The following is a 23,142-nucleotide window of genomic DNA, read 5'->3' as shown; positions in this document are numbered from 1 at the left end:
ATCCCCATAAGAAAATTAACTTTTTTCCCTTCCTTTCACACTCTCCCCACCCTTAAGTGAATTTCCCGTTAAAAATACTGGTCTCTTTTATAGTAAAGGATCTTCTAAATACCAATTATCACGACACTAACATCTTCAGTTTTTGAGATATGTGTCAACATAAAAGGAATTCAACTCCTTTTCACCCCCGCCCCCCAAAATGATTTCGCCCAAAATGACTTTTTCCTTGTTTTGAAAGGTGATCCAAATATCAATTTTTATGTCTGTAATAACTTGATTTATTAGATGTAAGTATCCTCATACAATTAATTCAATTAATTCAATTAATTTTTCAATTTTTCACATCCACCCAACCCCCCCCCCTTTCATTGGATTTTCCGAGAATACGGATTCTAGCTACCAATTTTTACATCTATATACATTAAAAGTATTGAGATATACATACACTCGTTTTAAAAACTCACCCCATTTTCAACCCCCTCTTAATTGGATTTTCCAAAAACGAATAATACATGTTTATTTTTAAAGGAGATCCCAAACACGAATTTTCAGGACTGTAATATATTCAGTTTCTGAGATATGAGTATCCTCATTAAAGGTATTTAAACCCGTTTTCACACCTCCTATTGGGATTTTCCGAAACAAAAAAATACGTGCTCTTTATTTTTTTATAAAAATTCTAAATACCAATTTTTTACATCTGTAAACATTCAAATTTTAGTGATATAGATACAGTAATTTTAAAAAATCACCCCCTTTTCACCCTTCCATTAATTGGATTTATCAAACACAAGAAAATATGTGTTTCTTTATTTTTAAAATAGATTAAAAGTACTAATTTTCAGGGCTGTAATATCTTTAGTTTCTGAGACATAAGTACCGGTATCCTGATCAAAGGCATTCAACCCCTTTTTCACTCTTTTCACCCCTCCTATTGGAATTTTCTAAAAGCAAAAATATACGAATGTCCTTATTTTCAAAGAAGATTCAAAATACGAATTTTTACATCTGTAAACTTTTAAAGTTTCGAGATATATATACACACACACACACTCATTTTAAAAATTCAATCCCCCACAATTAACTGGATTTTCCAAAACAAGTACGTGTTTCTTAATTTTTAAAGGAGATCCCAAATACCAATTTTCATGACTGTAATATCTTCAGTTTCTGAGATCTAAGTATCCTCATTAAAGACATTCAACCCTCTTTTCTCGCTTTTCCACCCTTTTTCACCCTTCCTATTGGGATATTCGGAAAACAAAAAATACGTGTATATTTACTTTTAAAGGAGATTCTAAATACAAATTTTTACATCTGTAAATTTTAAAAGTTTTGAGATGTAGATACACTCATTTTAAAATTTCACCCCTTTTCAACCCCCTATTAATTGGATTTTCCAAAAACAAAAAATACATATTTCTTTATTTTTAAATTTTTAAGTCTGTAATATCTTCAGTTTCTGAGATATAAGTATCCTCATTAAAGGTGTTCAACCCCGTTTTCACCCCTCCTATTGGAATTTTCCGAAAACGAAAAAATAAGTGTTTCCTTATTTTTAAAGAAGTTTTCCACGTCTGTAACCTTCAGTTTTGAGATATAAGTTTCTCCGAAAAAGAATTCATTTTTTAACTTCTTTTCACACCTCCCACTTAAGTGAATTTTCCAAAAATAAACAGTACCCATTTCTTTAAAAGAGCTTCCAAATACGAAGATCACGACTGTAAAATCTTCAGTTTTGAGATATATGTATCCTCGTAAAAGGAATTCATCTCCGTTTTCTCCCTTACCAACCTTACCAAGTTTGTTTCCCCCCATCAAAAATGCCTGTTTCTTCATTTTTAAAGGAGATTCCAAATACCAGTTTAAACGTTTGTAATCTTTAGATTTTTTGTATATATATTCAATACAAATCATTCAACTAATTTTTGAATTCCTTCACCTCTCCCCCCCCCCCCGGTTAAGAGTTTTTCCGAAAACAAAAGAATACTTGTTTCCTTATTTTTAAAGGAGATTTCAAACACCAATTTTCACGTCAGGAACATGTTAAGTTTTTGAGATATACTGTCGATATGCTCATTTTTAAAAATTCACTCCCTTATCAGCTTCCCTTAAGTGGATTTTCCGAAAAATATATTTATGTTTCTTAATTTTTTATGAAATTCCAATGACCAGTTTTCAAATCTGTAATACATTACCTGTCTGAGATAATTTGCCGATATAGTCTTTTTAAAATTTCAGACCGCTTGTCACTCCTGTTCACCCCTATTCATCCCAAAACACAAAAATATGTATTTTGCTTTATTTTCAAAGGAGATTCCAAATTCCAATTTTCATGTCTGTAACATCCTCATTTTTTGAGATATAAGTCTCCTCATAAAAGGTGTTCAACCACTTTTCTCCCATTTTGACCCCCCTTTATGGGATGTTTCGAAAACAAAAAAGTACCTGTTTCTTTATTTTTAAAGGCGATTCCAAATACCAATTTTTATGTCTGTAAGGTTTTAAGTTTTTGAGATATAGATATCCTCATTTTAAATTTCACCCCCCTTTTCAACCCCCATTAATTGTATTTTCCAAAAACAAAAAATACGTGTTTCTTTATTTTTAAAGAAGATTCCAAATACGAATTTTCAGTTCTGTAATATCTTTAGTTTCTGAGATATAAGTATGCTCATTAAAGGCATTTAACCCATTTTACACTCTTTTTCACCCCGCCTATTGGGATTTGCCGAGAACAAAAAAATAAGTCTTTCTTTACTTTAAAGGAAATTCTAACTTACTACTTTTTACATCTGTAAACTTTTAAAGTTTTAAGATATAGACGCACTCATTTTAAAAATTCACCCCCCTTTTCACCCCCTTAGTGGAATATCCAAAAATCCTTCCTTAGCGAGCACCCAAATTGTAATATGAATGTATTCCCAAAATTTAATTTCTTTATGTCGAGTAGTTTTGGCTCGGGATGATGAATCTGTCAGTCAGTCAGGATTACGTCTCCCACTCTTTAGAAAATGGCGCACAGATAGACTTCATACATACTGACCTCTCGAAAGCTTTCAGTACAGTACAACACTCCGCCCTGGTTCTTAAATTATCTTCGCATGCGGTTCATGGAACGATCCTAGAGTGTTTGAAATCGTATCTATTCGGTAGAACTTCTCTTGTGAAATCTGACGGATCTCTATCTTTTCCGTAACACCCTACATCAGATGTTCCACAAGGTTCAATTGTAGGCCCCCTTCTGTTAATTCTGGTGATTAATCGTTGCCATCTACCTTTCAGTCGTCGGGAAAGTGTCTCTTATACGCAGATGACTTAAAAACCTTTAAGGTAATAGTGTTTGGAAGCGACTGCAAACTTCTGAAGTCAGATACCCTTCGTATGAATAAGTGGTATAAAATGTGAATGTTGAAGGTCAATTTTTCCAAGTGCAATGTAATCAGCTTTGCTTGTAAGAAATCCCCTGTCCACAATAATCATGCTTTCAATTGCGTATAAATAAACCGTGGGGATATGATCATGGATTTAGGTGTCATATTAAGCATTGCAAATTGTCTTTTCTACCAGGACCATATAGATTTTATAACAAGGACATTTTTTAGGTTTATGGGTTTTCTAAAGAGGAATAGTAGGGATTTTGTTTCACTTCGAACCCTGAAAACTACTGTATATATACTTATTTTTTACATTATGTCAGGGCTCGTATATGGTGCCGAGATCTGCGTACCATCTCAACACAATCTAATTGACCCATTCGAGAGAGTGCAGGTAAAATTTATGAAGTGGGTGAATTACTGGGACTTCGGGATTAAGTTTACGCATTAATTATATGATGAGTTCTTCTAACAGCTGCAAAAGGAGAATTTACCGTTGCGTCCTGAATGTGCTAACACATTGCTGATAATAAAATATATAGCATATAGAGTAGAATGTCCGTACCTTTTGCAGCTAATACTACTTCATGTTCCGGCACGAAACACAAGACACAGAGTCATCTTTCATGAGTTCAAGTGCAGTAAACCACTGGAGTTCGTGGTTAATACAGTCACTGCGGACACTGAACAGTGCTGGAGAATTTGCGTATTGCTTCTGTTCTGATATAAAGATAATTAGAAAGGCTGTATTATATATGGAAACTTAATAGAACTGTATGTAATATTGAAATGTATTAAATTTTTAACGTTACAGTTTGTTATTATTTGTAAATATAAGCTATCTGTAGAAATTAGATTGTAGTAATAATTAGGAATAGTCTGTTGATGGTTAATAAACTATCTGGTAGTAACCGTACAGGTTCATATGATGTGTTGTTCATCAAAACTCAATCAGAATATCTACTATAGCTTAGCATGAATATGATGTATATACTGTAGGTCAACATTGATAGAAATTTCACGATACTACATTCTTTATCAGGCATAGTGTGCACGTTAAGACAAAATGAGGTTAATTAAAAGTAAAATTTGTTGCCTGTAATTGAATGGAATCATAAGAAAATGTGTGGGCTCGGTATGCTAGGTTCTATGATCTATTTACGGAAATGACCGTAACTACACATGTTATGGTGTTTTGAAATTCAAAGAAACGTTCAAACAAAGCCTGAGGAAGAAGCTCTATAAGCGGGTAACAATAGTCAATACGATAAATCGTCTCTTCGTATTTGAAATAACACAATAAGAACCTGCAGCATATATCTGTATTTGACTTGCGTATCTGAGGGGAAAACTGGACTCCCTGGTGTACATTTAGCTGCGCATGATGGCATAGATACTACTAACAATCTCAGGTCAAACTGATAGCATAGAAGTCCCTGCGGAAACGTTGTGTACCACACAATATATATCAGTTTGGATCCTAACAGAACTACTTGCAGATCAGTAATAATAAGCAAATATTATGGAGTAATGATGGTCACAAACTATATAAGGTAAGGTAAGGGTGTATTCTGCCCGACGGTAGGTCCGAACCTCCGCAGAGGTGTGTCTGAGCGTGAGTTTACGTGCGGTAGGTTGGCCAGTTACCAACAGCGCGTGGCAACCCATCCAAATCTCGACCACGCCTAATGTTGCTTAAATTCGGAGATCAACGGGATCCGGTGTTTCAACACGGCTACGGCCGTTAGCACAAAATATATCAAAGGTTAAAATAATCTTCCTGTTTTCTTTGAATTTCCATCTCATCCAAACGTAGTCACTTCTTCAAAGTGATGTTTAAGAAACAGCCGTTGAATGAGACAAAATACTTTATTTCGTATACTCCAAGAAGGTCTTGTGACATGCAGGATAACTTACAATATTTCTACATAGCCAAGTCCTATCGTGATACCGCATGTATTCACTGTGCAAATGTACATGTTTCCACAAGTTACTGATCACTTGGAGTCAGGTGCTTTACTCTCAAAAGAGGACATGAGTTTGAAATTAATTAAATTGAATAATTAAAGAGCATATAATGGGATGTTTCATTTTGATATCTTCTACCAATGAAACACTAAACCCAGTCCTTACGATAGTAAAAAATGACGCTGCCTTAATTCAATATTAACTATATATTTGAACGCTTTTGGCAGGAAAATCTACGTAACTGATTTCAATTTTGTAAATCCCCTACTGTAGTTTTTACTCTCTCTGCCGAGTCTCATAACTGTTTCGTACAACAATCAAGAAAGAATCTCGGTGCGAATTTACGTTTAATCCGTTAAGCTACTAGCAAGCTGAACAATGTAAGTGTTAAAATATTTGAAATAATTTCTGAGAATGTACTAATAAACAACTTGTGTAAAAGTGAATTTCAGAAGGATTTACAAAATATGCCTTGTGAGCATGTAGGTTGGACTTGAAAAGTGACAGTTTTTTTAATGTTGTAAATACTGTTTAGGGTCGTTTATTAAATGACACTTCTTCTGACAGGAATGAGAAATTTTATAGTAGAAACTATTAACACAAGTGCGTTGTTAGATGACTGCTACACGTTTATTAATATACTCCCCAATATATAGCTTCTTCTGGGGGGATGCGAGGGCGTTGTGTACCCTGATACTGATGTCTGCAAATAACTCTTGTTGGGTGTATGGTCTCTTGGCTTGTAACACAAAATGTACATAACTGCCTAATAGGAGCACTATAGTATTATTTAGCTGAGCTGGTCTCAAGCTAAAGGTAGGTCTAATAGTCCACTCAGAGGCAATATAGATCTTGGGCTGATTTATAACAGAATGAAGTTTCATTTTGAAGTCCCTCCACACCTGTTGTGTGACGTCATATTGCGTCAGTCTGTGCTGAATTGTACCCCTAGGAGCTCAGCAAAACCTACAGGCGTCGTTTTCCTGCATATGGATGCGTTGAAGTTTGTTATTTGTAGGAATGATATAACGAATTACCTTATACCATGTATCACATATTGATGGAGGGAGAATGCGATTTGAGATGTTCCTCCAGACTCGAGACCAGTTTATTAACAGCCTGTCCGAACTATTTTCGGGGCTCGATACTGCTGTGTATGTATATACTTATAAAGTTTCTTCCTTGTTATGTCTGGAGATAAGAGGAGATCATGTGGAACGTAGCTCATCTCACAGCGTATATACCGTGCATGTGGCGCGTGGTGGTAGATATCATAAAATGCTGGCGGGTTCTTAATCTCTTCAGGGTTACATATTTCCAGTAAGAAGTCGTTGGAGCGACGGTTTCCTGCTGCTTGCATCATTCTGAGATTCCGTAACAAGAAGAGCACTTTACTTTTAAGTTGTACATCGATAAAACCAAGACCTCCTTCCGATGTAGCTAACATGAGTGTAGATCTTGCGATGCGGAAAAGTGATTCTTGCCAGAGATACCAGCCTACTGCTGAAGCTATACGGATACCAACTACTCTTGGCATTAGTAAAATTTGGCTTAAATACCAGATTTTGCTTAGACCATACATATTGATATATTGCACCCGTTGTTGTTACACCATGAATTTATATTTAACCTGTTGCAGGATACTTTTCACAGATGCAAGTGCAAGGGACCAATTTTTCTGAATCATCTGATGGATGGTATTAGAGAACAGGATACCAAGTATCTTAATCTCTCAGTGATCTTGATCCATGAGGGAACATTTCCGGGGGCCCTGCTTCGATGCCCTATCCGCATAGTTTTAGTTTTCTGGTAGTTGATATGTGCCCCGGAATATTGTTCATAAGTGTCTAGCTGGGCGAAAAGACGCTGGTAGTCAGCATTGCGATCCATAAGTAATGTGACATCGTCAGCGTAGGCAAAGATGTCGATCATACTGGGGGGGGGGGAAGGTGCGTGATACAGTACATTGGCAATAAAGGGTTCCAAAGAGCACAAAAAGCATCGTTGATAAGGGACAACCTTGCCGTACCCCTCGTTTAATTGTGATAGGGTTTAAATGATAACCGTTCACAGTAATTTTAGAAGAACCGCCAGTCAGTATCTTACCTATCAGAGTTGTAAAATGCATAGTGAATCCTAATGCTTTGAACACTTCGATCAGATAACCATGGTTGACTCTATCAAATGCGTGATCAAAGTTCAAGCAGATCAGCTGTCTCCGTTTATTTTCTACGAGTGACCAACTAATCATATCGCGAATGGCACAGACAGTGTTCAAAATGCTTCTATCCTGAACAGCTCCTGATTGTTGGCTGGATGTTACATCTGCTAAGAAATTATTGAGCCGTTGTTTCAAGAATCGAGTGAGTAACTTGTAAACAAAGTTGAGGAGTGTGATAGATCTAAAGTCGGCTGTTGTCGTTGGTTTCCCTTTCTTTGGGATTAGAACTATTTGAACGTCCTTCATCTTTTCGATGTTCCTTCCAGGTTGCAGGGCGGTGTTGAGTACCAGCACAATTATGATTGGCCAGAGCTGTACATAGAATTCCTTCCCCAGTCCATCTATTCCTGGTGATTTATGTGACGCGCTCTTCTTGATTTCTCGATATATTTCGTCTTCCGTTAACCTCAGCCGTCAGACTGTTTTTGGTCACGGTGCTGAATCCTTCCACGTATTCCATCGAAAAACGTGTGTCGGTGATCAATATGTCTTACTTCGCCTCCTCCATACCAGTCTTGAAAGAAGTTTTCAAGTATTTCTTGTGTCCGTGGGTGGTCTTGAACAATTTGTCCGTCCTGGGTAGTAAGCTGATGGATATATTTCTGTCGACCCCTGCGACATTCTAGAAGTAAGTGATATATGGAAGGAGCCTCGTCACTGTTGTAATGTTTGTACCGAGCGCGAATTTTCAAACCTTCTTGGTGTCTTCTGTGCAGTGTTAAGAGCTGAGCTCGTAGCTGCTTGATTCGCTGGTACGTTTGCGGGTTGGTAGGATCTTCAGTATAGAGCTGGCGTAAACCTCTGTAATAAAAGTCCGTAGTCTGACTGAGCAGACGGCGACGTTTGGAACTGTATGCATTCAATAACCCTATTGTTCGAGGTCTGGCATATAACATCCACCAATCTAATATATCTTGATATCTGTGTATATGCCGTTTCCATCTGGCCCATTCAGTGGAGAATTGGTCCTGTAACTCCTCTTCCTGCAAAATATTACAGTTTAATTTCCATGTACCTCGTCCACGGGCCGGTCCCATAGCCGGCTACCGTATCTTACAAATATAAGCATTGTGATTCGGAAATTCTACCGGGCATACATCAACTTCGCGTAGTTCTCCTTGTAAATGGGGACTTACGTAAATTCGGTCCAAGCGGGATGCTCCCGTGTTGTAAAAATATGTATATCCAGGGCTGTGAGGTTTCTTCAGTTCCCACGTATCTTTCAATTTTAAACCTTATATCAGCGCAGCTAGAGCAGGGCAGCCCTGAAATTGACCTGTTTGGTCTGTAGGCGAAATTACGGAATTAAAATCGCCTCCGAGGATCACATTACCGTTGTAGTGTTGAATAAGGGGTAAGATTTCTGTCGTAAAGAAGGTCCGTCCTTCGAGTCTGGCGTTCGAGCCCGATGGTGCATAAATATTCACTATCAGTGGATCGTTAATACGAATACTAATACGCCGGAGTTTAGAAGCAGAATGGTATCTGTATTTTGAATGTTGTCTTTGATGTATATGGCAGTATCACGTTTGTATTCATTAACATTTAAAGTTTTCCTATAGCCAGGTATTGATTGCAATTCCTCCGTAGTTACTTCTTGAAGAAGAGCAATATCAACGTCCTGTTCACGCATAAGTTGCCGTAACAAGAGCTGGATACAATTTATGTTAAGATATAGTATCGTGTAAGTCAGCCGCATGATCCTAAGAGTGACCATTGTATGTCGTCTTCCGAGTTATTATTGGGAAGTGTAATGGACGAGTATGCGTCCTACTCTTCGACCAGTGGGTTTATTGTTTACGATCTGGCGTTCCATTCAGTATTGTTGTCTTCAGGGTACATATTAACAACCGCATCATCAGAGGTAATATTTCCTGGTCGGACAGATAACAGAGCGGTAAAACAGTGGGATGGGTCAGTGGTTGGCGGGGAGCGGGAGAGACTGTCTTCTTTCTGCAGCTCTACTCACTTGTAGACGCGGATCTCTTGTCGTGTAGGGCTTATGCATTTCTTCCCGAGAATGTCGTTGTGTTTTTAGTTTCGCTGTGATTTTCGCCATGGCGGCTTCTTTGATTGGTTGTTCATCTACCTTCATGCTTTTTTGGGTCCCTGACCCCGTATCCTGAGTTTCCATAAGAGTAGAGTTGTCGTCCGCAACCCACTGCATGCTATTGGTCATTAGATCTTGAGTGGAGTTCTGACTCAGTGATGGGACATTTATGTTCCCCTCCCCAGCTGTCTCGTGTACTATAGCAGTTAAGACACTCTCCGCGTCAGTGCTGGGAGGTGTGCGGCTAGTTTCCTGTTGAAAGTTGTTTACAAGCAGGCTCTCTGTTCCTACAAGGCTATCTATCTTCGGCTGAGTATTGGCAGATGTTTGTTGTTGCTCGTGTGTGTCCGATTTTTACTGCTGTGTTTGTTTTTGTGTACATATTGCAGTTGGTGAGTCGACCGGGCTGACTGGTGTCGGCGAGACGACAGTGGAGTGGCTAAGTGAGTCATCCGTGTGTTGTTGTTCTGCCGCTTGTGGTTGGACTGGGACAGGGTTTTCTACGTATACTATGCTTGTAGACATCCTCCCTGACTCGAGTGCATCCGGGGAGTCACTGTTACAGTCTATATTGGCAACTCCCTCGCTGAGAAGTCCAGGCCCGGATTTATTGCCATTCTCACCTCGCCTTACGAGACAGCCTTGTCTAAAATGATCTGTAGCATTGCAGTAAAAACAGGATTTCGGTTTCCCGTCGTATACTACTTGCGCCGTGTAGCCCTCTATAGAGACAATGGGAGGTATGGCAGTTTTTAGCTCTATACGCGTGGCCCTAATTCCACTGTATATATTATAAATATAGGTTGAGGATCATCTCTCATTCCGGATTTCCTTTACCTTTCCATACTTGCTAAAGAAAAATAATATTCTTTCATTTGGCATTTGTATGGGGAGCTTCATGATTTTCACTAATTTGCTATCCACGTCTGCACTTGTTATCACCACATCAGATAGAGAGCTATTAAATTTTCGTACCTGTGAGTGTCCATTGGTCGTGAGTAAGATCTTCTCTATTAACAGTTTACTGGTTAACTTGATTTGGACTGCCGTTTCCAAATTGTCAAGTTGTATGGCCTCCAGTTGGTCGACATTTAATTTTAAAGTTCGCTGGATCCACTCGTGTATTTCCGTAGATCCAGGTTTATTGGCCTTGTCGGGGAAAGCGCATTTAATTGTATTTTTCCTGATGCCATTTGTTGCCATATTCACTTTACGTTATTACACTAGAGAATAACAGAACACACGTCACACGCAATGAGGCAAAGTCGCGCGATCCGCCCTCTCCCACAGCTCAAGCCGGACTGTAACAGTTGTTGCTTAATTGGCTCGTTACTGTTAGCTCAGAAAGCATTCACACAAGGACCTTAAAATGCCTTTGCAACACATAATTTAAAATTAATATGTTAATATTAAATACTGGAAAAGAATAACTTTAACCTATCCGAAGTGAGACGGAGGAATTGCATTAATGTGGAATATACTTTAACCTTACCTTACACTGACATTAGCTTTTTTATGGACGTTTATTCTTCAATTTGTATGAGATAACTAGAGAAAGCTACAATATTATGAATAGGAATCTAGTGTAGTACGTTTCATTTGTGGAAAATCGGCTACTCCTTGACGTTAAAAATAATTCCTAAACTTTCAGTTAAATAATAGTTTAAGAGAATTCATTCAGTACTAAATCGATAGCCGATTTTCTTAAGTCTTTGTTGAGAAGACTTGGAAAAAATTTGTGTGAGAAATTTTAAAAAGAACTTGTAGTCTATTGTAAGGTCCGCCTCTGTGGTGTAGTGGTTAGTGTGATTAGCTTCCACCCCTGGAGGCCCGGGTTCGATTCCCGGCTTTGCCACGAAATTTGAAAATTGGTGCGAGGGCCGGAACCGGGTTCACTCAGCCTCGGGAGGCCAACTGGGTAGCGATGGGTTTGATTCCCACCTCAGCCATCCTGGAAGTTGTTTTCCGTAGTTTCCCACTTCTCCTCCAGGCAAATGCCGGAATGGTACCAAACTTAAGGCCACGGCCGTTTCCTTTCCTCTTCCTCGTCTATCTTTCCAATCTCACCCCCCTCAAAGCCCCTGTTCAGCATAGTAGGTGAGGCCGCCTTGGCGAAGTACTGGTCATCCTCCCCAGATGTATCCCCGACCCAATGTCTCACGCTCCAGGACACTGCCCTTGAGGCGGTAGAGGTGGGATTCCTCGCTGAGTCCGAGAGAAAAACCAACCCTGGAGGGTAAACAGATTATGAAAGGAAGTCTATTGTAAGAATTCCATTTACAGGCCTACTTGACCCATCGCCTTTTGGCATAAATGCATGTGAAGATCGTCAGTGGATTGACTCGACAGCCGCTCAACAGATTTCCTCCTCGTACATAATAAAAATCCAATACAATACGTATATAGAATTAAGATATAATAGCAAAGCAAAGTCACCTCCATACAGGCCATGAAGACCCTAGGATGAGTGGAAGGTAAAGGCTTCTAGTCTCCGCAAACTCCAAATTGGTGGAGTATGGTCAGATTTATACCCGGGCACCTTTGCCCTCAGGAATTAATCTGGTACTCATCTTTGGTGTAGGCTGAGTGAACCTCAGGGTAATGTGCACCTAATGAAGTGGAAATCTCGTTTCTTAAAAATAAAACTATAATGATTTGCATAAATGAAGCTATTGCTGATCTCTGGGAATGACATTGGCCATTTGTCTGGTCGGCCAGTATCCTATTTTCAATGGTAAAACGAATTTGAAATTACAGAACTGCAGAACACTGTATGTTTGCTCAGCCGTGTGTTCAAATTAATACTTCATACGAATAATCTCTTGAGAAACGTACGTTACCTCTGGTGATAATGTTCAATTTCATGCACCAGTGGTCAGGTATGAATGAATATTTATCCACAGTGTTCATCATCGAACCTAGGTAATAATATTTCGTATTCCTTAACTTAGAACTCGGCGACTGACTAAGATTTTAAGTGTGTGCTTAATAGGGTTGTCTTCTCAACGTTGCAGGTTGTGGAGTCAGCACTACCTCTGGAAAGAAAATTGTCGGTGGACAGGCGGCTGATCCAATGGAATGGCCTTGGATGGTTGCATTGCTCCGTGACCGAAGTCGGCATTACTGTGGAGGAGTACTCATCACCAACAGACACGTGCTGACGGCAGCTCATTGTGTTGAGCCGTAAGTTCAACACGGTTTATATGAATTCACTACTTAGGCATGACTGCTCTGTTTCTTCCCAAAAAGTCCACTTAAAATTCAGTGAAAACATATTATCGGAATAAGTAAATCAAACTGTTTTCCAACTGACTACTTATATTTATGATTAAGTCAAAAGATTTCAAAAATGTAATGAATGTAGAGAGAAAAAAACATCTAAATAGTACTCATGAATAAATCCTGTAAAATAGCTCGTTAGTGTGTATTACTGGCTAAGGATTTCCTATTTATGGAGCTAAATGCCTCTGTAGTAACGCAAAGTGTGCCACTAAACCGTCGATTCGACATTCAGCCATTAGAAGATTACGAATTAAAATATCCTCCTCGCAAAAAAAGCACATGCATTGGCTTCTCTGGTGGATAGAGCCACTGATATTCCCTGATACACTAGTGCACACAAATAATGCATTTGCTGAATTAGAATATCTGGTCCTTACTTGTTGGCATATGGGCAAAACTGTCATTCCTGAGATGACGACGGAACTTAAGCCTCGACCATGTGTGGAGTAGTTCCATACGAACATGACTAGCAAGTGTCACCTTCACCTCAAACGCTCTGAAACGCAAAAAATTATGCTTCGAATATAGATCGTTGTCTACCTCTGTGGTGTTGTGGTTAGCGTGATAAGCTGCCACCCCCGGAGGCCCGGGTTCGATTCTCGCCTCTACCACGAAATTTGAAAAGTGGTACGAGGGCAGGTATATGGTCCACTCAGCTTCGGGAGGTCAATTGAGTAGAGTTGTGTTCGATTCTCAACTCATCCATCCTCGAAGTGGTTTTCCGTGGTTTCCCACTTCTCCTCCAAGCAAATGCCGTGATGGTACCTAACTTAAAGCCACGGCCGCTTCCTTCCCTCTTCCTTGTATGTCCCTCCCAATCTTCCCGTCCCTCCACAAGACCCCTGTTCAGAATAGCAGGTGAGGCCGCCTGGGCGAGGCGCTGGTTATCCTCCCCAGTTGTATCCCCCAACCCAAAAGTCTTGCGCTCAGAGACACTGCCAATGAGAAGGTAGAGGTGGGATCCCTCGTCGAGTAAGTGGGAAAATCCGACCCTGAATGTAAACAGATAAATATAGAAGAAAGAAAGAATATAGAGCGTTAATCACAAAAAAGAAAAGAAAAAATCAGAGGTCTGCGACTTTTCCCATAGAGAACTCAGCAGTTGCCCGTTAGCAACATTAGAGGATGACATTTGTCATCTGCGCTGACAAGTACAGCTGCAGTATGAGTACATCTCTTGGAGTGTTCGGATGCGGGTTACAGTGCAAACTGAGTACATTGGCACCACCAAGATAATTATTCCCAAAGACAATGAAAGCCCAATCGGAGTCGACGATTTGGAGTTCGCGAATATGTTATATAGAATAATCCAGAAATATAATGGTGATAAGAGAGAAATGTATATAACCTGTTCCAGCCGCCCCTTCCAATGTAGCTGTATGCAGTCCATAATATTCATTTCGTTCTGAAAATATCTGCTCTGCCGGAATAGCCTACTCAGACAGCACAACAGTATATGCCACCTCACTAAGATAGAACGCCGTTATGTTATACTCGTATTAAACACCGGAAAACTTGCGTGGGCCTGCTTGATCATATGAACGTGACTTTCTTTCATTCTTAATCTGCTTACCCTCTAGGGTTGGGTTTCACTCGGACTCAGCGAGGGATCCCATCTCTACCACCTCAAGGGCGGTGTCCTGGAGCGTGAGTCATTGGTTCTCGGGATACAACTGGGGAGAATGACCAGTACCTCGCCAAGGCGGCCTCACACGCTATGCTGAACAGGGGCCTTGGTGGGGGATGGGAAGATTGGAAGCGATAGACAAGGAAGAGCGAAGGAAGCGGCCGTGGTCGTAAGTGAGGTAGCATCCCGTCATTTGCCTGGAGGAAAAGTGGGAAACCACGGAAAACCACTTCCAGGATGGCTGAGGTGGGAATCGAACCCACCTCTACTCAGTTGGCCTCCCGAGGCTGAGTGGACCCCGTTCCAGCCCTCGTACCACTTTCCAAATATCGTGGCAGAGCCGGGAATCGAACCCGGGCCTCCGCGCGTTGCAGCTAATCACACTAACCACTACACCACGGAGGCAGACGTCAACGTATTCCTCTGTGGAAAACATGCCGAATGACAGCAGAGTTTACAGTACATTCAGTCCCTAGCCAGCGGAGTACGCGCAGGGCGCAAGATTAATAAAGGCGTCATTCTACTGTTTGAATGTGGCAAACGCGTGCCTGTGTTTACATGTTCAAACATCATACCAATGCAAAAGCATTCGAACAATGGAGGATTTGAACAGCCGCTGGCACATTTCCTCCATTGCTAGGCGAACGCCTAACCATGACCGCTACGTTACACTGCTGGAAACATGCTGGCAGTACGACGAGAGCAGAGTATATACGCCAACCGGTTCGGTGTTTAAGACATTAATTACTGCATTGTTACCTAGTTTTATGCATTGATTCCCTCTTTGTTACATCCGGTCACGAGCCACGACACATTAACATGGTTACATGGTAAAATGATGTTGCTACATGATTTCAAGGCGTCATGTTTTGAGAACGGATGATATAACATTTCGCTAGGGTTCGGAATCGTGTTCAAAATGTGCTCACTGAACATTAGTACTGTACAGTACGCCTGCAGTGGAATAGCGCCCCTATAACCATGTGCACGTTGGTTGGGCTGCAGCAAACCATATTGGAAGGGGCTGCTGAATCACACTGCATATGCTTCCCCCTGCTGTCACTTCTTGATGTATGCAGTACTTCAGTATCTATCTCTTAGCTCAGACCGGAGGAAGCTGTGGCTACCATCGAAGTCCCAGTCTGACCCATGGCTGTAACAATAAGGAAGTTGATGGGGTATGGTTGGTGTAGAGTAATGCCATTCGGAGCACGACTTGTGCGTCTGACTATTATAAAAATTGTTAGTTACTCATTGGGTCTGTCGTGTGCAATAGCACTTTCTGTTCGAGTGAAGAAAGCAACGGCAAACTACCTCTCTCCTCATATTTTACTTAGTACGCCTCATTTCTAGGCCACAATCACATGACCTACGTGAGGATCCAACCAGTCTCTGGGCTGATTACCAAACTGACAGGCACAGAAATGCCATGATGCTACGCTGGCTTGATACAATGACTCTGAAGCAGAGGGATAGCCTGAACCTGAAGGTGGCTGCTCAAGCAATACAAGACCTTCACTTCAGAGGAAGAGGAACCGAATCGTCAAAGTGATCACAAACAATATCAACCCAGCGAATTTGTTGCCAGCTGTATTTGAGCATATTGCAGAACATTAATGAAGACTACTACAATCGTGGTTTCAGCTTCTATAGCAAACTAATGAAGTGCATGAGAATAAATCACATTGCAAGTTAATTTTAAATTGTGTGACTATGAAACAACGAGAAGGAACAAGGGGAATAGGCTGAGGCAATAAACGCAAAAAGTGCATGCAATGTTAAAATTTGGTATATCAAGGGCGTATGATTTGTAAATCACTGCTGTCATCTGCATGTGTAGGCAGTAGAAGCGTGTATTGTGGGTTAGTCTGGACAGTTTCAAAGCTTCGATTACTTTAGACAATCTTAAGGCTGAATATGGAATTTTATACACGCATATTAGTAGATTAGTTGCGGACATAGGAGAAGGTAATAGTAAATGTCGGCAGGCACAAGAGTTTGTGGAGGAAGTGAACAGGTATATAACAGTGGGGAGTGTGCAGAGAGGATAAATAAATAAATAAATAAATAAATAAATAATAAATAAATAAATAAATAAATAAATAAATAAATAAATAAATAAATAAATAAATAAATAAATAGACCGCCTCTCTGGTGTAGTGGTTAGCGTGATTATCTGCCACCCCCGGAGGCCCGAGTTCAATTTCCGTCTCTGCCACAAAATATGAAAAGTGGTACGAGGGCTGGAACTGGGTCCACTCACCCTCGGGAGGTCAACTGAGTAGAGGTGGGTTCGATTCCCACCTCAACCATCCTGGAAATGGTTTTCCGTTTTTCCCACTTCTCCTCCAGGCAAATGCCGGGATGATACCTAAATTGCTGTCACGGCCGCTTCCTTCCCTCTTCCTTGTCTATCCCTTCCAATCATCCAATCTTCCCATCACCCCCCTCCCCCACAAGGCCCCTGTTCAGCATAGCGTGTGAGGCCGACTGGGCGAGATACTGGTCCTCCTCCCCAGTTTTATCCCCCTACCCAATGTATTGCACTCCAGGACACTGCACTTGAGGCGGTAGAGGTGGGATCCCTCGCTGAGTCCGAGGGAAAACCAACCCTAGAGTGTAAACAGATTAAGAAGACAAATAAATAAATAAATAAATAAATAAATAAATAAATAAATAAATAAATAAATAAATAAATAAATAAATAAATAAATAAATAAATAAATAAATAAATAAATAAGTCCGATTCCTTGACTTCGTGGTCAGCGTTGGGGGCTTCGGTTCAGAGGTTACCGAGTTCGATTCTCGGCCTTATCGGGGATTTTAATCACGTCTGATTAATTCTTATGGCTCGGGGACTGGCACCTTGTGTTTGTCCCAGCACTCTTCTATTTATATTCAGGCAACACAACACACTACCATCCATCACAGAACCATGCGATAGTGATTACATCCCTCCACATAAGGTTTGCGTCAGGAAGGGCATCCGGCCTTCAAATAGAACCAAATCCACATTTGTGACATAGTTCGCACTTGCGTCCCCACATTTGTGGGAGAGACGGTAGAATAAATAAATAAATAAATAAATAAATAAATAAATAAATAAATAAATAAATAAATAAATAAATAAATAAATAAATAAATAAATAAGCCTCCGTGGCTCAGACGGCAGTGCGTCAGCCTCTCACCGCTGGTTACTCTGGTTCAAATCCCGGTCACTCCATGTGAGATTTGTGCTGGACAAAGCGGAGGCGGGACAGGTTTTTCTCCGGGCACACCGGTTGTCCCTGTCATCTTTCATTCCAGCAACATTCTCCATTCTCATTTCATAGCATCAATCATTCATTAATAAATCACTTTGGGAGTGGCGACCCCATCGTACTAATAGCCTATATCTACTTCATTCATTACATCCCTGACCCGGTCAATGACTGGAAAACAGGTCGTAGATTTTCATTTTCAAATAAATAAATAAATAAATAAATAAATAAATATGAACATATGTGATTGTGTGCAGTAGTTCTCTAACGGTGATCACAATGTTTACTTAATTGAAAGAGAGATAATTTTAAATTAATGACATTACACTTGTATGTTACTATGTAGATTTACTCCACGTGACATCACTGTTCGATTGGGAGAGTATGACTTGCAGACACAGGATGAGACTCGGAGCAAGGATTTTCGTGTGATGGAGTTCCGTGTACACGAATCGTATGAACGAACCACTTACGAGAACGACATTGCCATAATCAAACTGCAGAGGCCCACCGTCTTCAATTCTTATATCTGGCCTATCTGTCTTCCTCCAGCTGGCAGGAACTTCACCAATGAGACGGCTATAGTAACAGGTAAGTCCATATAAAGCAAGGTTGTAGATTTTCACTTTAATTTTGGATAAGAATTACTTTTCACCGAAATAACTGTTACATGTAATATACAACGTATTTACCTGAGGAAAACTATTTCAAATTTTCTTCATCAAACATGGAACATACTAACGTAAAAGATATAAAATACCAGCAATTACCCGCGGCTTCGCTCGCGTGGATTTCGTAATTTGATCAAAGTAATCGTTCCTCGGCATTGTACTATGAAAATATCTGAAAATTCCTAAAGTATAAAAACTCACCACAGAATTGAGTTTCATTTACCCCAGAAATTCTTTTTATACCATGTTTGTGGTATTACCTTTTGGGGTTAAGACGACCATGCGGCATAGAACACTACATGTGAGAAACAGCCTTCTCTGAAGTCGAAAAAATAAATACAAGTTTATTTATTTTTAAGGGAGATTCCAAATACCTATTCCCACATCTTTAACATCTTCAGTTTTTGTGATATACATAAGTATCCCCATAAAAAGAATTCAAACGCTTGATCAGTTCTTCACCCACCTACATCTAAGTATACTATCTCAAAACAAAAATACATGCTCCTTTATTTTTAAAGGAGATTCCAAATACCAATTTTCACGTCTGTAACATATTCAATTTTAAGATATAAGCATCCTCATAAAAACAATTCAACTATTTTTAACTTATATTCACCCCCTGTTTAGTGCTTTCTCCGAAAACAAAACCGTACAGGTTCCTGTATTTTTAAAGGACTTCCCAAATACAAAGTTTCTTGTCTCTAACATGTTAAGTTTGTGACATATAATGTAGGCATACCGGCATTTGTTTTTAAAATTCACCCGCTTTTAAAATTCTTTTCAATCCCTTAAGTGGATTTCCTGAAAACCAAACAAATACGTGTTTCATTACTTTTAAACGAGATTCCAAATAACAGTTTTCATCTCTATACGTCTGCAACACCTTCAGTCTTTTAGATAAGTGCATCCTCATAAGTAGAATTCAACTTCTTCTTCTTCTTCTTCTTCTTCTTCTCCTTATTCACTTCTTCCCACCCCTCTCCCGCCTTAAGTGGACTTTCCGAAATAAATCGTGTTTCTTTATTTTGAAAGAAAATTCAAAATACCAACTTTCACGTCTGTAACAGCTTAAGTTATTAAAATAAAGTAACCTCATAAACATATTTCAACTCCTTATTTACTTATTTTCAACCCCACACCCCTTACGTCGATTTTCGAAAAAAAAACAAATGCGTGTTTCTTCGTTTTTAAAGGAGATTCAAAATACTTATTTTTACGTCTGTAACATCTTCAGTTTTTGAGATATAAGTATACCCATAAAAGTAATTCAACCCCCCTTCCTACCCGTTAAGTGGTTTCCCCACTCACTAAAAGTGCGTGTTTCTTCATTTTCAAAGAGATTCCAAATACCAATTTTCACGTCTATAACATTTTTTGTTTTTGAGATATAAGTATCCTCACACAAAACATTCAACTAATTTTTCAATTCATTCAACCCCCTTAAGTGGATTTTTGGAAGACAAAAGAAGGCGAGTTTCTTTACATTGAAATAAGATTCCAAATACAAATGTTCATGCCTCCAACATTTGCAGTTTTTTAGATATAAGTATCCTCATAAAAATAGTTCAACTCCTTTTCCAGCCCAGCCCGTTAAGTTGCATCTCCCCCTCCCCCTCCAAAATGCGTGATTCTTTATTTCTTTAAGGTGATTCCAAAAACAAATTTTCACGTGTGTACCGTTAGGTATTTGAGATTTTTTTCCAGAAAAAATGGAATTTGTCACTTCCTCTCACCCTCCCGCTAAAGTGAATTTTCCAAAAACCAAAAACTTGTTTCTTTATTTATAAAGGAGCTTCCAAATGACAGTTATCACGAATGAAACGTCTTAAGTTTTAAGATATATACAGGGTGAAGCGTAATTCGCGCACTCGGGCGTCGCAGCGCGACTCCTCACATGCCAGCAATAAAAAAATGTCTCTTACAAAATATCGTCTTGCGAGTATATCCGGCAGAAAAACGACGTTGAAGAGTAGCAATCTGGCAACACTGTAACCACATGTACTGTAACTACCTCTGTCAACAGAAGTTTGTCGTACTGTACAGTTGGTGCAGTGGATAGAGTTTTGGGTTACCTTGCAGGAGGTCGAGTGGTCGATCCTGGGTTCATTCGTATGTTTTTTCTTTCGTAAATATAGTCCAGGTGGTGTGGTATCTGGCATCTTAATCGCCAACAGCGATTGCAGTGGGTCCTCTAGAAACCATTTGCACTTACATACTACGATCCTAGAAATGGACAAACAATCGTTTTCATTGGTCAGCTTTGAAAGGCGCACTTTCCACGTCGTGAGCGTGAATTTACTCGCACCACCTCATCTACTAGATGTGAAACCTGTTTGTTTCAGCTGTCTATTTCTTATTAGTCTAACCAGGTATTTGTTGTTTCAGCGTTACAAAATGTTGTAAATTTAGGATACATGTCACCTCAGAAACGGTGTCTTACTGTATTACAGTAGATGGAAATTAGCAAATAAAAAATGCGCCTCAACCCAGGATCGAACCATCGACCTCCTGCATGCCAACCAAAAACTCTACCCACTGCACCAACTGTACAGCACGACGAGGACGTGCTGACAGCGGTAGTTACCCTACATATGGTTACAGTGTTGCCAGATTGCTACTCTTCAACGTCCGTCTTCTACCGGATACACTCGCAAGACGAAATTTTGTATGAGACATTTTTTTATTGCTGGCATATGAGGAGTCGCGCTGCGACGCCCGAGTGCGCGAATTATGCTTCACCCTGTATATATATCCTCATAAAGTAAATCAAACTCCTTTTTCACCGCCCCTGCCCCCCAGGAACATTTTCACCCAGCCCAGGCCCCCGCCCCACCGGCAACGAGTGTGTTTATTTTTAAGGGAGATTCCAAATAGTAATTTTCACGTTGGTAACATCTTTAGTTTTTGGGATATAAGTTTTCTCATACAAAGAATTCAACTAATTTTTCTGTTAATTGAGCCCTCACCCCATTAAGTGGATTTTCCAAGGACAGAAGGTTACGTGTTTCTTTACTTTGAAAGAAAATTCCAAGTACAAATTTTCATATCTGTAACACCTTCAGTTTTGAGATATATGTATCCTCATGAAAAGTATTCAACTCCTTTTTCACTCCACCCCCGGCCATTAAGTTTGTTTTCCCCCACCCAAAACATGTTTGGTTCTTTATTTTTGAAGGCGATTCCGAATACCAGTTTTCACGTTTGTAACATCTTTATATTTTTTGGTGTATACATACATTCTCGACTATCTTTCAATTCTTTCACACCCTCCCCCCCTCGTTAAGAGTTTTTTTCCGAAAACCAAAGACTACGTGTTTCCTTATTTTTAAAGAAGATTCCAAATACCAGTGTTCACGTCTGCAACATGTTAAGTAGATACGTTAAATTTAAAAATTCACCCCCTTTTTGAGTTCCCCTTAACTGGATTTTCCGGAAAAAAAACATTTATGTGTCTTTGCTTTTACAGGAAATTCCAAATACCAGTTTTCAAATCTGTAATATGTGAGGTTTCTGAGATAATTTGCAGATATAGTCTTTTTTAAAATTCACCCCGTTTGTTACTCCTGTTCACCCACTATTCATCGGATTATCCAAAAACGCAAAAATACGTGTTTCTTTATTTTCAAAGCAGATTCCAAATTTTAATTTTCATGTCTGTAACATCTTCACTTTTTGAGATATAAGTCTCCTTATAAAAGGTGTTCAACCACTTTTCCCCCATTTTTCACTCCCCTTAATGAGATTTTCGGAAAACCAAAAATACGTGTTTCTTTACTTTTTAAATGAGATTCCAGATATAAATTTTTACGTCTATAAAAGTTTACGTTTTTGAGATATATATATATTCAATGTTAATATGAACGAATCCCCAAAATTTAATTTCTTTATGTCCAGTAGTTTTGGCTCGGCGATGATGAATAATTCAGTCAGTCAGTCAGTCAGTCAGTCAGTCAGTCAGTCAGGACAAGTTACTTTTTATATATATACCGGGTGGTACAGCTGCCCCTATTCACGCAGTTTTATGCAACCCGCAGATTATAGCCGAACCTAAAAATATTGACCTTGACTACTCACTGCAATGTCTGCTCTAACAACGATTTCCATAATTCGTTTATTCGTGTCAAGCAAATCAGCATTAATGATAAAATACCGATTGATGGTAAAGAATCGTGAAAATTATGTGTCGCAGAAACGTCCTGTACAGAGAATATTATTGGTGAATGACTAGAAGTAGCAGCAACACAACAGCTCTAAACAGCAACCCGTGATAGCCGAGCTTGCTAAAAGTTAGAGGAGAGTACCGGTGTTCGTTAGTGGGCGGTTCCAGTCCTGTGTACGACGAATATTTTTATTGCGTTGTTGATGTTCGTGAGAGTCGTGTTGTTGACGACAAATCTAAATCATGATCAGTTCTCATATTGCAGGTACTCAGCTATGTTTGTTTTTTAAGGAGCTCTTAAAAGAGCTATTTGCAATAAAGTGAGATTGTACCGACAGCGGTGCGATGGGCTTATGCATGGCCATTCGATTAATGAAGCAAATGTTCAAAATGACCACCTGCTTCGTTAATGCACATCTGAGCACGGTGGAGGAGAGACATTCTTGCTTGCTGCAACATATGTGGTGGAATCTGCCTGCAGGCTTCCGTGATGAGCCGCCGTAAATGATTCGGGCTCTCAGGCT

At 39.7% G+C, this 23,142-nt stretch overlaps 1 protein-coding gene across 1 annotated transcript in view; it reads left to right on the top strand.

Moving 5' to 3' along the window:
- LOC136862878 (venom protease) overlaps nucleotides 1-23,142 on the top strand; it is a 291,355-nt gene that overhangs the window by 230,488 nt on the left and 37,725 nt on the right. Inside the window, exons 5-6 of the mRNA XM_067139153.2 lie at nucleotides 12,631-12,799; nucleotides 18,132-18,376. Coding sequence (XP_066995254.2) covers nucleotides 12,631-12,799; nucleotides 18,132-18,376 — 414 coding nt within the window. The remainder of the gene's footprint in view (nucleotides 1-12,630; nucleotides 12,800-18,131; nucleotides 18,377-23,142) is intronic.

The sequence above is a fragment of the Anabrus simplex genome, chromosome 2 (assembly GCF_040414725.1).
Source record: "Anabrus simplex isolate iqAnaSimp1 chromosome 2, ASM4041472v1, whole genome shotgun sequence".
NCBI classification, from domain to species: Eukaryota; Metazoa; Arthropoda; class Insecta; order Orthoptera; family Tettigoniidae; genus Anabrus; species Anabrus simplex.
The sequence above is the reverse complement of the archived record's forward strand: the minus strand, read 5'-3'. Positions and strand labels throughout refer to the sequence as shown.